Source organism: Pithys albifrons, chromosome 4 (assembly GCF_047495875.1).
Source record: "Pithys albifrons albifrons isolate INPA30051 chromosome 4, PitAlb_v1, whole genome shotgun sequence".
Lineage (NCBI taxonomy): Eukaryota > Metazoa > Chordata > Aves > Passeriformes > Thamnophilidae > Pithys > Pithys albifrons.
In genome coordinates this window covers 41,730,919-41,747,945 of record NC_092461.1, presented here as the reverse complement: position 1 = coordinate 41,747,945, position 17,027 = coordinate 41,730,919, and the positions used below count along the sequence as shown (strand labels likewise).

The 17,027-nt window shown below is 34.5% G+C and overlaps 1 protein-coding gene across 3 annotated transcripts in view; it reads right to left on the bottom strand.

The window, feature by feature from the left end:
• The window catches only part of TAF2 (TATA-box binding protein associated factor 2), a 71,140-nt gene that overhangs the window by 24,188 nt on the left and 29,925 nt on the right, over nt 1-17,027 (bottom strand). For 2 of the 3 annotated variants that reach the window (XM_071553930.1, XM_071553932.1), the window contains exons 11-20: nt 13,461-13,596; nt 12,371-12,525; nt 10,083-10,197; nt 9,873-9,982; nt 9,058-9,123; nt 6,938-7,190; nt 5,139-5,279; nt 3,703-3,813; nt 1,926-2,119; nt 1,260-1,399 (exon numbers count right to left, since the gene is read on the bottom strand). In XM_071553930.1, the coding sequence (XP_071410031.1) occupies nt 1,260-1,399; nt 1,926-2,119; nt 3,703-3,813; nt 5,139-5,279; nt 6,938-7,190; nt 9,058-9,123; nt 9,873-9,982; nt 10,083-10,197; nt 12,371-12,525; nt 13,461-13,596 (1,421 nt within the window). The remainder of the gene's footprint in view (nt 1-1,259; nt 1,400-1,925; nt 2,120-3,702; nt 3,814-5,138; nt 5,280-6,937; nt 7,191-9,057; nt 9,124-9,872; nt 9,983-10,082; nt 10,198-12,370; nt 12,526-13,460; nt 13,597-17,027) is intronic. The other variant, XM_071553931.1, reaches the window with a different exon arrangement.

Genomic DNA, 17,027 nt, shown 5'->3' with positions numbered 1-17,027 from the left:
GATGCCCAGTGCACAATCTCCTTTGAAGTTATCAGCTTTTCTGTGTGACAGCCTGGTTTCAGTCTCTAAGTGTACCCCTGAATTCCACCAGACATGTTCACTCAAACATTCCAATTGCCTTAAAACCTCCCATTGCCTCTGTAGTTTGAGAAGCCTTTGGATAGAATGACAGAAGTAATGTAAAGTAATAGAGCCCTTTAAAATAACGGCAAAAACAATTATTTCCAGAACTGGCAAGGGAAACTCTCCATTATCCTGAAAACAAAATTAAACCATGAAATCTGATACAGAATGATTAGAAACCTAGATTCATCAGTCTGCTCTCAGAGGAAGAATTGAAGGATTTGGTCACTTTGACACTTGACCTTCAAACACAAGAAGTGTTACAAATCTGCTGAACAGAGAAAGACTCACCCAAATAAATGAACAGGACAATATAATACTAAATTAACTTTATGAAATGCAAATAATTGAAGCCATAATTTTTAACTGTCCCTAGAAAAGCTGTCAGGATTGAGTTTCAACTTCAAAGAGCATTTAAGAAACTACCTAGGGTTTTTTTCATGAACCTGGAGCAGTCAACTAAGACAAAGGCAATCTTAAAAGAATGTAAACATCTCACAAACACAAGCTATATATAAGGAATGGCAAAGCAGAATCAGTCAGAAAACCACTGCAATCATCTGAGTTTCCAAAATTTCTAACAGAATCACAGACTATTCTGAGTTGGAAGAGACCCACAAGGATCATTGAGTCCAACTCTCAAGTCAGTGGAACACATAGGTGATTGAACCCATGACCTTGGCATTATTACCATCAAGTTTTAACCAACTGAGCTAATCTCAGGGTCCATAAGATGCATGCAAAAAAGCAAAATAAAGATATTTGCAAGAAGGCAAATCCTGGAATTCTGATTAGCCATGATGGCTGAAATCAGTTGAATCAAAGTAACTGAAAATTAAATGTTAAAAATAAATTACCAAGCCCTCTTACCACTACTCACGGTGCTGTTGACTCATTATTTCAAAACTTAGGTATCTGATGCAATTTGCAAAACACTGAGAAACAATGCTCAGCACATCTTCATAAAACTTGCATTCGCTAGGACAAAGCATTACCAGAAATCTCAGCTTCTTATTGATATACCTGTCATCACAAAAACCCTTCTAGAGGATATTATTTCGACCCAATACTAATGAGGTAAGTGTTACATTTGTCTGAGAATTGCTACAGTGTCAAAATACTTGGAAAAAAAATACCTTTTGTGTAATCAACAACAGCTTCCAATGCTGCTATTCGGACATCTATGAAGTGTCCGTATTCTGCATATGACTTGAAGAGGGCGGGATCACTTGGGACGTGACCATTCTTCTGAAGCACTCGAATAGCTTTTAAACAGCTAGACATGGTAGAAAAGACAATTTGCATTAGGTTTATGGAATACCAGCCAAGAAAAATAAAATCACTTTCTCAAAACCAAGTACTTCAATTTTTCTAGAGTTATGTTATCCACATTAACATGTTACAATTATTTTCACAGAATTAACACACAGCTCTTGTTACCTCTGAATTAGGCAGAAAACACAAACAGTATTCTCCAACATGTCAAATCCATTGTTCAGTTGCAGCAGAGCTGCACTAATACAGCTCAGGTGACAGTGTGTGCTCTACAGTTATTGTTAAAAGGCTTTCATAAATGCTCTTCTTACAGAGGTATAGGCATGACCAACTTATGACTGCTATTAAAAGTCTACATTGACAGAAATTAATATTGAAAAGTAAAGCAATTGAGACAGACTTGCACTATCAGCTTTGGAAAATTGGAAGAAATCTGACATTTAAAATTAAGACACAAGCTAAAATCTCAAAATATAACTACAAAAGCATACATAAAACCCAAGAAAAGCAGCATCATTAAACCCTACCTGACAGTAATGGTATGCCTGTAACTGGGAAGAAGCTTCTCCATATTTAGGAAACGGGTAATTTCCTCAAGAATAAGTCGCACATCAGGATTTAAGTTATCCAATGTTCGAACTTCATTGTTCACACTGACTGCAGGAGTTACAGAGTTGGCCAGGGCATCAATGAGCTCAGCACGATAGTAGTTGTCTGAAAACTAGATAAAAACAACATTAAGCACAAGGAACTATAACAATATATGTTTTTCCAAAGCTTAAGCCCTGTTATGGAACAAGAACTTAAAACCCATGGGAAAACCTAAGCAAGAAAGCAAAACAGGAATAAATTGGTTCTGGAAACGGATTTGAGAATGACTGAGCAAGCAGACATACTATCAATCATTAACCTTCACACTGTACTAAAGTATATTAATACACTGTTTTATTAAAATGGAAAGATCAGGCATTGAAAATCTTCCAAATATGGAAAATAGAAGTTACTATTTCTAAATATGAGCATCTAAACCTACCCATCTATTTCTGTATTTAGTACCAAGGTTAATGGGTGATTAGCACCTCAGAAAATCATACAGTTTATCCAGCCAGCAACTTCATAAGCTTCTGAAGTGAAGCAAGGAGCTCACTGCAGCTTAGATGGGAAAATCTTGCTTCTTCATTAACCCTTCTTACCTGGGCTAATAGTTTCACCCTTTCCATTATGCTGGCTTTTGCGCCTGTTGGTTGTGTTAGTAAGCAGCAAAAAGTACAAAAATAAAATTTATTCAAAGCAGAAAGAAGTACTGGATTTGAATATTAGTTACTTTAGACAAACACAGCATCTGCAGATCCAGTAGAAGATGTCAAACACGTGTGGAAGCAACACAAGGAAAAGTGAAGCCAGATCACCCCTTTAATGGTGGGGAGATGTTAGCACAACTTACCACTTTCTGTGGCTACTGATGTTTGCATTCATGTATCTAACTCTACCTCTCCACCCTCCATCATCCTCTTATTTCAGTAAAAAGCAACAAGTGTCTTGTTACAGTATGTGTTTCTACATACAAGAAAAAAATGAGGCTTCAGATGCATCAGACTGGTTTCACTCAAACTCGGATACTTAATTAGGAAGATTATGCTAGGCTCCTAATAGTTCTACACTTCTAGATGGTGGGGTGATGGAATTCTTTACCATCTCTGGATGTTAAAGGTCATCTAATCATTCTTCAGAAGTGGGCTATGGGAAGGAACTTTAGACAGTAACATTTCCAACTCAGATGCTTCTGTTTAGTGAATGAACAGTATTAACCTGGCTTTCATCTGTTATCTAATTAGATGAAGTTCTGTGAGCTAGAGCTGACATTCAGAATACAGAATCCCAGAGTCCTGTATATTGTTTAAAAAGATTATTTCCTTTCCTAGCACTTTCAAATACTCTTCTCAAGGTGAAAAAACCCATGAATAAACCAGTGCTTAACTTTGTATGCTATGTGTTAGCCTCCTTCACATCTTCTCACAACACATGTGTCTTTTGAATGAAAAAAAGTATGTGTGCAAATGGAGACAGGCAGGTCCTTAGTAAGTCAACAAGCACACAGAGCTTTGAAACATCCAAAAAATGCCTCCACAGAAATATCAGCTAGAGAACATACCATAACATTTACCATTTAGTTTAGCATATCACTTTTACATCAACTCTCTTAACCAGATATTTACAGTTGTGGCATAAAATCATACAGTGTATTAACTAAGACTTTTTTCAATAAGAAAAAAAGCAACAGATTAAAATAAACACATTCTTTACCTTATTCTTCCTGTTATCATTATACTTGATCAAATCCAAAATAAACATTAAAACCTCCTTAGGACAGAGGTTGTGAACATCTCTCAGAAGGGCCATGGCAACGGGCATAGTCTGTAATAAAATTAATACCAGCATCATTCTTACGTCAGTGAAATGATAGTTACATCCTGAAAAGAGGTACATCCTGAAAGTCAGCAATTAATAAATTTATAATAGCAAATCCCTGAAAAGCTGCATTTAAATACCTTTGTAAAGTCATACCACATGCTATCTAGTTTTAAGATCAAATGAACTAAGTAGTTATTTCTCAATATTTAGTCATGGAGCAGACTGAAAAAGAAAAATGTATGTCCAAGCACAGACTGTCCAGTCAAGACACTACTGAAAAAGTAACAAATTGAACATAAACTGATGATGGAATTAATTCTGAGACAGACATTGAACTTGGATGTTTTCATGTGAACATGACTAAGCCTTCTGTTAGACATACAGATCCAACAGGGTCAGTGAAGCATGAAGAATTATTAGCCAAACAGGTATTACTCTGATCAGCTATTTATTTTAGAATGAGCTAAGCAGATCTCTAGGATCCACTCACCACAGATTGAGGAGTCTTACTCCAGATCTGTAAACTTGTGACATCGGATTAAAAAGGGACAAAATTGTAAGATTTAGTGGTAAAGATTAAGCAATGACAAAAAAAAAGGCAGAAAAATGCAAAAGAAGGTCCAAGAAAGAGATGTGGGAAGAAGAATAAAACAGTTTTGGACAGAGTTAAAAAACAAAATTTGACTTTTTGCTATAATCAGGAATATGAAATCTATGAAATAAGAACTCAATCACTCAATAATTATGAAGTGAATCTTAAGAGAAAACCATTGTAATCAATTTTATTATCCACTATACTATCAAAAACTATAGGTTCCAGTAAAAAAACCTGTGCTAACACCAAAATAAGCTGCAACAATACATGATGTTGACAACAGAAAGAAAAGGCCAAGAAGGATTATGCAATGCCTTGGACTAACAAGCCCACCAATTTAAGATTTATGAGATTTTACTTGCAGTATGGTATAATTGCTCCTAAAGAAACAAGGCCATTGCTGAATTCACCTAAAAGACAAAAGAAATAGCTTTCTTATGGTGCTATATAAGAATGAGCTCAGAAATAATTGCAAATAATTATTTTATGCACTCCATTCTTCTGACAAAACTGCTACTTTAACTTCAGCTACTCAGAAAAAATTGATAATTTTTTTAATTGTTTTTTTCCTAAGATGGAACAAACAGAAGCCATATGAGAAAGAATTAGTTACTACATATTTTTATGAAGGGGTAAAGCAGGACTGTACTATCCATGCTCCTGTAATTGTCAATTGTAGAAACATTTTCATATTTTGACAATTTTTTCAAAACATTCATAAAATAAATTTTACCTTTTGCAGAAAGTAGCTTTGAAAGTTCATGAAGTTGTTGGTCTTCACAATGTTTGGACAAGTCTTACAACAAAACATCCGGGTGAAGAGTGACTTCATGGCTGGTGGTCCTGTCCATGTGCTTACCATGGAATTTGCAATCTGAATAAGTAGGGGGGAAGGGAAATCATATTAACACAACCACTGCAAGTTTAGTTTGGCTGCAGAAAAATACAGCCATTCCCATAATCAAAAAGGATAATTGCCAAGAACATTTTCTCCTTTAAACAGATACTTATTTTCATTGGTGTATTATATTAGCTAAGTTTTCACTGTCACTCCCAATGTATCTTCTCTACATTAAAGGTAAATTTTATGAAAATTTTTCCACTTGGAAGATGTATGCAACTACTTATCTTTCCATGATAAACTTCTGTTCTTAATTATTTTCTCTTTTATATATTTTAGATGAAAATTCTGTTTTCGCTAAGTCAAGTTTTCTGACTCTACGGAAGCCAGTGGTGGAAGAGCATTTTGCAGTACCAGCTTCCCACATCGAATACAGTTAATGACAACAGGAAGTTTAACCTTACTAATGTCCTGATGCTGGAATCAGTAATAGAATGTATTACACTTTCCTCCTAGGTAATTACAGAAACAGATCTACAACTGTTCTGCCATACTCCTTCACCTTGATTCAATGTCACAGCCATACTTTTTGCTTGCCTTATAATCTTCTTTTCTGTAAGTCAACCAACTTATCCACAGACCCAAGATTTTCCATACAATTACAACTGAACAAAAACGGCAATGATTATTTCCAGCTCAATTGCCTAAGAATTCAAAGTAAAGACAGAAAAAACTATTGCATTTAAAGGTTTTAACAACTGTTCTTTTAATATTTATCTCTGAAATGCACATTGTTAGATATTCCAAGTGAATTCATTCTGAAAAGTGCATATTTTAAGTCAGATACTGACAGCACCAATACCAGCACATACACTGGCAGTTCTACATCAGTGCTTTGTAATATTCAAATACTTTCTCAGAAACACTTATTGGATTTTGATTTTCAAAATATGGCCAAAGGATTTACTTCTATACAGGTACTGAATTATGCCCAAGAGGTAAACAGCAGAAAGCAAGCTATATGCCAATAATCTGAATTCTACAAATTGTCAATAAATACATCTTCATGTCCATAAAAGTATGTCACCAACATGCCACTTCAGAAAGTTCTGTTCTTCTCTTTTTCCACTCTCTTTTACAGGGCTATCTAATTTCTAGGCTTAATGCTAATTTTGTAAATCACAGTGTCTACCAAAAAAAAAATTTCCCTTTTCAAGGCAATTATTTAGCTTTTTAATATTTAATTGTAGCCCAACTTGAAGTTTATTTTGTGACACTATTCAATCTGAAACGATACAGAGTAGCAAAGACAAATTTCAGCACTTCAGAGTTCTCAACAGATTGGCCAAGGAACTTCCCTGTAAAATAATAAAAAATACACTTTGGTTCTGAAAAAAATTTTAAACAGAAGTCTTTTATTTCTGCTACTTAATGAAATCTGGAAAAATCCCTTGTGGTTTTTATGTCTGACATCTCAATTTGACAATTATGAAAGCCTTCTGCAGTCTCCATTTACAGACTAAAATAATACAGCTTTCCTTTCAAATCAGTCATGTTAAAAATACTTGGCAAATACATTTAGGAGGCTAAATATCAAGGCAGTTTAAGAACTGTGATGAGTCTTGACCCATTTTCCAACCTTTACAAAGTCCAGCGCATTTTGTCCCTTCCTCTCACCCACACCACCTCACCTTGGCAAGGCAGAAGCAGGCCAGCATCCTCACCCGGTAGAAACACTGCTCCTGTTCCAGTATATCAGTCAGTGCAAGACGTGATGCTGGAGTAGGGAACTTTTCCAATGCCAGAATGGCTTCTTCTTGTGCAACCACATCTCTCTCATATCGAAGCTGATACTGCCACATGAAATCAGACTGTTCAAATTCGACCTTCCTCAGTACTGACATATCGGGGTCTATTCTTATCCAGAGCAAGGGGGAATCAGCACTAAGGCAGACATGAAACACATTATTAACTTACAAAATTTCAAGATTATAGAAACTTCAAAGTTGTTCTAACTTGCTATGAGTCATTTATAAAGTATTTAGATTCAAAGAGCCATAAAATAATCTAGGTTAGAAGGGACTTTTGAAAGTCTCGTGGTCCAATCTCCTACCTCTAGGATGGCAATTCTATATCCTACCACAGCATTCTGTTCAAACCTCTAATACATCAAACTGAACACAGTGTTTTAGTATTTGTAACCTACAGATAGCTGATTATGGTAAACTACTGTATAATCTCAGTATATTTAATTGTACTTCCTCAGAAGCTATAAGTGAGCAGCACTTATCAACTTTTAAAGGTTAAGACTACCAAAAAAAATCCAAGAAAATCTGGTGTTGAACACCCAATGTTTTTAATCAATAGATGGGAAAGGGCTTTACACCACAGACATGCCATGATGTTGAAAGCTGAAAAGGATAACTTTGCAAATCATGATAAAAGTGAAAGTATCAACAGACAAGATTGAAGTTAAATTATAGATAAAATGACTCAGTTGTATTCCATCCAAACAAGCATTTTATCCTTTAGTATTCACACAGCATCGTAACTGCAGAAGTAAATTATGGGAGCAACAAGCACAAACTGTGCAATAAATTCTCTTACGTGTTTTTCCACATAAAAATTGCAACAGAAAAATACACACATGGAATTCATAGAGAGTTTGAAATGATAAAAAGAGCATCACTATAAATAGACGGTATATTTCTGTGTATGTTTGTAGAATATCTAGAATTACTGTCAAGATAGTAGCTAGAGAAGAAAGGACAGTGAAAAAGTGTATACATGGGATTTAGAAGAATAAAGAAGCGTGTATATTATCATATATATTTGGAGCAGAGTCCAAACTGGACAACAGATAATATACCAGTTCAAAGGTCATTCTAAGATCATTAAAGTCTCAGCTCAGTGTAACGCAGCAATGACCTGAACATAACTGATAAAAAATTATTCACAAATACTTATGTTAATTATTCTTCAATGCAATTAAAAGACTATTCACATGTCAACTGCCACACAGAAATGACAGCAATAACTTGCTCAATGTAAATATCCCTTTTAAAATTTTTTCTCATCATATATTAGATGAGGTTAAATTTATGAGACTCTCCAACACTTTTAAGGTGATAAGCAATCTACCCTTCTTCAAGGAGACACCACTGGTTTTCAAGAGCAGATTATTTACTTCCCTCGGTCGGAAAACAAGGTACCAACACCTTCACTATTTTTGAGAGCACTACTGGCTCCAACTCAAGGACGCCAAGGTTGGTATTTACATTAGGCAACAATTTGCTTCCAAAGAGCTGAACAGTTCCAACTGAAACTAATGCCAGTGTGAACTTCAATATGAAGCACTTCATCATTACTTTTAATCTAAAAAGGATTCTTTCATAATTAACCACAGATTTCAGAAACTTGTCTTAGTGGCAGTTCAGTGGTCCTCATCAAGGTCCAACAAAAATCGCTTTTACTTTGTTTCAGGAATTTTTTTTATTTTACCTATAAAATCAGATGAGAGGTATCATTGGAAATGTGTAAGAATCAAGTAATTTATCATATCACCTTATCATGCCCAGGACTTTTTACAAAAACTGAATACAATGGTTAAACCACACTTTTTACACTTAGCCAGCATTTCCCCAGTTACAGAAGAAAAGTCTTGAAGAAGACAAAGAAATGTGGTATCGTCTTGAAATTTGCCAGACACATAATGAAGTACAACACTATTATCCAATCCTTCCAAATGGAATGCTTTAGACAAGGAACAGAGCTCAGACTCACACTGAGAAACTTCAACAAGCTAACTTACTCCATAGCAGAAAGGTCCATGTCCACCTCTTCTCCATTCATCAGTGGAATCTTTTTCTTCTTATTTCTATTAAAAGAGAGAAAATAGGGGGGAAAAAAGGGTATTACTTACCAGACAGGTAAATATATGTTTACAAATAGAGCTTAAGCCCGCTAAAGTACTCTGTATTTCACCACACGAAAATATAATGCTCTCTCCAGCAAAAAATATTCACAAATTTGAGCTGTGTATCCATTTCTATAATTTTTCACTTCCACCATTTCTACAATTACATATAAATACAGAACTCTGAGAAGCAGAGTTCAAAGTTATTATTAAAATGCATTTAGAAAACTGAGAGAATCTATTTGGTAAGCATGTCACTTTTCTTGCTCATTCAGTTTACTGAACAGTGCTGGCACTCTCAACAGAAAACTATGCAAGTGCTTCTTTCATGTATCTTCCTTCACCTGAGGCACTACTCTTGCCTACAGTTGTATTCCCTCTAATTTGTGTTTCCCATTCAAAGGTATTTTCAATAACTTGATTATTTAGTTTTCATTCAACTGCTTCTCTATAAATAAGCTCTTTACAAAACCTTTACAGAATTACTTATAACTAAGAATTGCATATAAAATGTAAGGTATCTTGCAGTTCATAAACACTAAGAAATTCTATTTTCTCCACTTAACATCACAGGTAAATCTTACTTATTATAAGAAAATATAAACATAAAATTCAAAAAACCATATATTTATGATCAAATGCACTGTATGCTTTCATATATACATACTAAAAATACTAAAAATACTTGCAGTTTGCAATTTAGGTCTTACCTTCTGCTTTTAGAATGGCAAGGTATATCATGTTTAAGACTGTTTTCTTCAATCTGCAATGTATGGTTGAATGAGCCATCGAGTTCTTGCACTGTCACTTTAAGAGGACCCTTTAAGTTCACAAGATTTTAAAATTATTATTAAAATTATGTCTATTAATGTATACATCATCCTTGTACATGTAGGCAAAATGTGAAAAATGGACCTTACCACATATTTCTGAGTCCCAGGAGATGTATAGTCTTGTTTTATTTCCAATTCCAATACATTCCGTTTTCTATTAAATGCAAAGCTACCATAAAATTTTACCACTCCACTCTGATCCCTAATAAGCTGTATAGGAATTCTAGTGCACAGTGCAGTAGTATAAACAAACATAATTGTTTACACTTGCTTTATGATCCTTTATTCCTAGAATTTCCCAACCCAAGAAAATCAGGAAATGAAATCACATACGTTCATTCACAAATTTTGAAAGATTTTTGAGGTTTTGTTGGTTTTTTGTTGGTTTTTTTAACAGTTCTTTAATGTCCAATCATGTCTCTTACGGAGAAAAACTGAAGTACTATGAAAATTACCAGTTCTCTCCACCACATCCAGTGTCCTTTGCATGCTACTGAGAAAGTAATTGAGTAAGACTTCAGCAATTTCAATACGGTTTAGTATTTATTTTAATTAAATAAAATTAAGGGGGAAATGTAGACAATAGTTTCTGTTTTCTACCCACACTCCACTTAATTATTTTATGGCAATTTTTCAAACGGGGTCATGTGAGCATTCACGTGTGTGTGTGTGTGTGTGTGTGTGTGTGTGTGTGTGAGTTCACATAAACATGAGACTATACAACAGGAATGATAAAAAGTAACAATCTCACTCTGCATTTTTTCCCAGGCAGTGTTTTCTGAAGCCAACGCTTCCTGTGTATAATTTAATCATTAATTATCTGTATGAAAGCCACTACTACACTTTATTTATAGTAAAACTAAAACACTAAACTGAAGCATTTTAGTCTAAACACACACTCTCACAAGCCTCTGACAATATAAGACAAAAGCAAAGAAGGAAAATCTGTTCATGTCCTGACATTTAAGGGATGGGCTTGCAGATTCAAAAACATTTCTTATCATACACAGGTTCTTAACTTTTCTCTCAAAATGTGGCCATTTGGCCAGATACCTCACACTGGTTCTGTTCACAGAAGCTGCCTTCATAAAGCTCAGTGACTTTGACATTAGGTACAGTTTAAGGCATTTTTAGTGGTTTCTTCAGCACAAGATTTAAACTCAGCATCAACACAGCCCTTGTTTAATAGCAATGACACAGTGCTAGTTAGTAAGACCTCCTCCTAAACAACATAAAGACCTGTTGTGATCTTACAGGGTGGAAAATCTACTGTCACAGGTGTAACAGTGTTTGAATCACAGTAGGGAGGTTGCAGTCATAGGAATAAATGCAAGCTAACACGATAAACTTTGGGGTCAAAGTCTGGAGAACCTGAAAAAAACCCCAGTCTGACATTTACAATAATTCTTTGCTTACAGAACAGATGTAGTTAAGACTCACACTGCTCAGGTAGTAATGCTGACATTTAGATATAGCTGCAGTGGGAATATATGTACATATGTGTTTTCCTCAAGTATGGAAATTAGAATGATGTGTATTTACACTTTATGAATACCTCTGATGCAAATAAAATGCTAACTTCCCATATTACTATATAAATATTAATTATAAAGTGCTTTTTAGTTAGATATTGAGATGTATGAACACTGTTAAGTCAGCTTAGATGAATAATTCCTAAATATAAATACATACTTTTGCTGTTCATTAGAACAGTAAGGCATGTTTATGCTGCAGTCACGTATGATTCCAGCCTGCAGTCACATTAAATAAACTAACAATTAAAGCTGTTAAAAGAAGCAAATTCAAATCCACCCTCCTATCAATCCAAACCAAGACACTCAATTTCTTGCCTAATATCACTGAAATTTGAAGAGTCAACACAGAGATTTATTTCACATGAAAGTGCAGTATAAACACCAGCTACTAAGCTTTTAAACTGTATTGTAAACTATCAGTCTGTGCTTTAGATTACTTATTTCATGTTGATTTACTGGAAATCATATAATAAATGCACCAGACTATAGCATTTTCCATGTCAGACTTCAGCATATTTCTATGGGCAGTGTCCTCTGGAATCCCTTTCGTATAATTTGGCCTTAAATTCCAGTAGAGTTCTTGTGCCTCTTTCAAAGTAAAACTTAAAATAATGAAATCCTTTCTAGTAAAGAACATGCAAAAAAAGTCAGCATAGTCCAAAGGACTATGAAAGACTGTGGACATATGAGCCACATATACATCCAATTCACACATTAATGTACTTAATTGTTTTATGCAAAGATATTTAATACATTTCTTCACATTCCTTTAATAGTGCCAATTAACAAACCAAATTCATTCTCCATATTAGCAATCCAGACCAAGAATAAAAAGGATACACCCATTGCTTTATTAAAGGTTGGATGTCTTTGCCTGAGACATTTGAGATAGACTTCAAAAACCCAGATGTGGAAACCAGCATCTGACTCCACATATGTGACTGGAACTTCTGAGATGAAGCAGTGCTGGCCAGACTCAACAACTTGTTGAAAACCTAAAATGATAGAAAGTTATTCCTTTCCCTAAATATTTCAATATAAAATAAGCTTTTATGTTTAGTTGAAGTTGAATTGTAATTAAAAGACAACATATCACAAATTGTAATTTGCTGTCTCAAATGTGTCTTCCTCAAAGTTACATATCTACACATAAAATCCATTAAAAGTCCATCAACTTTCAAAAATTGTCTACATTGAAACAAATCATTATTTCCTTTTTCAGAAATAAAACATTCATCAGGTTCTCTGCTGCATTTTCAACATGACAACTACTTACAATAGCTTTAGCACAACAACATACATGTTTACCTTAAAACAAAACAAGCCCCCCAAGCTCAGAAATTGTTATGAAAATATCATTCTGTTTCTATCTGGGTGCTTGTAGCACCGTATCTTCTTTCAGGTATGTCACAAAAATACTTAGTAAAGAGGAGAAACAAGAGTTCTGCAGAAGTTTAGCACTTCAGAATAAAATTATAATCTTCTATTCAACTGCTTCTTCTAATATAAACATCTATGTTCCATCTAGCACTGATTGTTTTATACAGTGGAGAGAGCAGAAGCTGAATTCTCAATACTTTAGTTATTTATAATTTCACTAGATTAGCATACAGCAACACCAGTTAGGGTCAATAAAACAGGCTCTCAGTTTTAAAAACCATCACAATAACCCAAAGCAATGAAATACCTTAAGATTAAAGAGTATATGCAATATATAAAAAATACCGTAAGTATATGCAAGCATAATAGCTCACCTTATCCTAACACAAATGATCTACATCTAATATTTGTTCAGTCCTGCTAAAACTGAAACTACAAATGTAATCCTATGATGATCTGTTTTGTTCTTCTCTAAACTTTATTTAATGATTAGAAAAGCAATTAAAGAAAAAAAGTTTTCTATATTCTGCATAATCATTTAAATACCTACCTGTAACATGAACTCCATGCTAATTCTGTTCTCAATCAGTCTCATAACAAGATGTGCTTTACACTGGAACATAGTGTAATATTCCCAAGACAGTGTATGAGGGTGTTTGATAGAAAAGTGTAAATGTGATGCAGGGCTGAAAGAAAAACCAAAAGCAGCTCTCTATTTTGCATTTTATTGAACAAAACTTAAAATGCACCTAGCAACCAAGCTTAGAGCGGTACCAACAATTACTTAAGAATTCTTGTACTGCTTTAGTTATAAATTATGGCAAGCTTAAAATGACCCCTCACTTGCACAGAGAGGTGACATGGTGTGTGTACCTGGCATCCAGCAAGTACTGCATGGAGACTAATGGCATATTGTACCGTCTGTGTAGTTCTGTAAAGACAGTGGTAGCACTAGCAAACTGAGCAACTGTGACTTTCTGGAAATAACTCATAAATCAAAATTCTTCCTGCTCCACTTCCTTTTAAGAGACTGTACAGAGCAAGTAATTTGGATTTAAATAACTGTAGTTTTACAATTCACAGCAGACTTTCATGTAATGATCCAATGAAATTGCTTTCTTTTTGTTTTAGTCAGCAACTATATCTTTCAATACTTTGGCAAACTTGGTATCTTCTAAATCAGGTAACATGCCAAGAAAGACTAGGCAGAGCATCATGTTCCAGCTACCACACTGTTTCCATAATTTGAGCTATCTGTGGTGTTCCTTCACACATACCCTTCATGACTATAAGCAAAATATTTTAAATGGTTTAAGTTCATTCCATATCAGAAGACAAACAAAATGGTGAAACTCTGAAACATTAAAAATCAGAACTGATTTCTGGATACACTTACTGGCTATACAGCAATAAAGCACCAAAAGACTTAATTTTGATGATCTTTGAAATTAATTTTCTCTACCAGTTTCACATTTCAGAACACAAGTATTCTGACCTACAATCCAGTTTCAAAGTAGGAAAGTATCTGTGATACATAATCCTCAGGAAAATAAGACTTTCTTGCCTCCTTTCAAGGAGGCTACTTCTCTTATTTCAGAAGTAGAAATAACTAAAAGTCTGACTTAATTTTATTGATGAACCAAGTCTGTGGCAACTCTATGTTGTTGTGCTGGCCTTTTTCTTTTAGGTTTTTTCTCGCAGGACATTTGAATTTTCCATGAATGAATAACAAACATCCGAACAAACTGTACCGACACCATGTCAGGACAAATTCTTAAGAAGTGGAAAACCAGACATTTTATGCTAGTTGGTGGTTAATTAGAAACTGTACATTGCAACATTGAAATGCCAGCTACTTAAAATTTCTGGGCTCAAAACTGGATAATCTAACTCAACCATTTCCAGATAAACCATACACCAGAACTGCCCAAAGACTTTAGAAGACACTGCAATACAGAATGAAATGATTTATAGATTGTAGCAACCAAAGGCAAGTGCTGTAAGCCTGATCTTTCCTGCCAGCTACCTCGGGAAGAGACTGCTCTCCCAGAACCTTCAAAGGCCTACTGAACAAACCATTTTAACTTCAACCAATCTTTCCATGCAGTTGAAAGACATATTGCAGCAAGTATGATAGCACTTAGCTCCTTATCAACAGCCCTTAAGCTTTCAGGGGATGGCAAGAACCAAGGTAGTTGCAGTACATTAATAATTTTTCCATCTTTCTGTTTACTGGGAGACTCCCTTTACTTTGCTCATGAGTATCTGTTTAAAATTCTTAAGAACATAGAAAAAAGAAATTTCTAAATTGCAGCAAGTACTACCCTTCTTAGGTGCAGTAATTATATGAAAAAGAAGTACCTAGGTTTACTCCCTGCTATTTCTAGTTGATAAGCAATTGTTGAAGTTCTCATCACAATTCTCCTGTTATTTTGGATACTGCTCTATTCTGAGGTAGGGAAGGTTTAGCAACCATGACAGAATTGAAATTCAAGGAGGAAACTGAGGTTGTGGCTCAGACATTATATAATAATTTGGTCTCAGTATAAAAACTTTATCCAGCTTCAAATAATACAGCTGATTGACTCTGGTAGAATTCTTTTCTTGCAAATTACAACCAAGCCAGGACTTACATTCTTGGCTTTCTTAAATTTACTAAGTGTTGATTGATTTTGGTACTAGATACATTATTTAACTGCAAAACAGACTGAGACAACTTTGCAATTGACAGTTTTTTCTGTAGTTCATTCAATATTAGTACAGTTCTTCAGACAATATTTTTCTTCAATCATTGTACTTCTAAAATGTTTATTGAACTGGCACCAAATGAGAATTAAAATTAGTAATATGGACCTAGAACCTTTGTCAAAGTGCACAGTGACCCAACTCTTCCATGGAAATTTATAATGCTCATGCTCTTGAATACAGTCTAGGCATTCAGTGTAAACCTATTAGTAAGCTTCTTTCATATGAAATACTTTCTTAAAGTTTTTAACTAAAAATTGAATAGAACCAAAGTCTGAGTAAGAACACAAAATGAAAATATAACACACAAAGCTTTGTTCTGAAGCTTTCATCTATACAGCAGTTAACCTGCAGTTTCCTTTCCTTCATTTTCCCAAGCTCTGAAATTTTCTCTTTTAGAATAAATGCACTGGAGAGCAGTGTTTGTGTTACACAAGATATAACAGGAAGAACCCATGAAACCTGTGTTTTGCATAGAAATTAATTCATTCGTCTGAAAGAAGGTGGGCTTTTTCCCCTTGATAATTTATTACCATATTCTACTTCTAAATTAGTTGAAACATATTATTAATCAATACAAAGTTTCTTCATATTGTTATTAGTTGGAACTGCTGTACTGCAAATATGTTTGGCAGAAAACTGTATCATAACAATCAGAACAAAGAAATGCATAGAATATGTTGGAGAAAAATGTTCTAGACGTTGTTAGGAAAATACTTCCCCTATATACAAATCATATCCCAGAGTCAGGAACATATACTTGATTTACATACAAGAGAACTTTGCAATCTACAAGGAACAGCAAGTTGTAATTTATATTTAAGTGATGCTGTGGTTATTACTAACAAGCTGTGATACAATGAAGTAGTAAAATAACTGTAGAAACACAATGTGTCCAACAAGACATCACAGAGAGGAAACACACATTTAAGAGCATCAGGACAGGATTTTGTCAATTATTTATGACCAACTCTAGGATAAATACAGAGAAATTAATAAAATTAACAAAGTGACTATGATTTTAGTGAATTTTTAAACATGTGCCCCTTATCTTTAGTTTCACTTGATCCTATTACTGTGAATTGAGTTTCTCTATATAGATGAGTATGCTGATGAATTGTAATGCTGCCAATTAAAGAGTCTACCAAGACATAATTCCCCATATTTTCTTAAAATAAAGACATCAGAGCAACAGCATGACATAAAATGACTGCTGCTAACTGTAATTTGCTTTTCAGAAGTGCCTGTAACAAAAACACCCAGGTAGTTTGTCTGCATAAAGAAAGAATCGGACAGCAGAGTAAATGAAGGTTCATCATGAGCAGACAAACAAAACTGAGTAACAGCTTAGCATGCACACACATACTCAAGC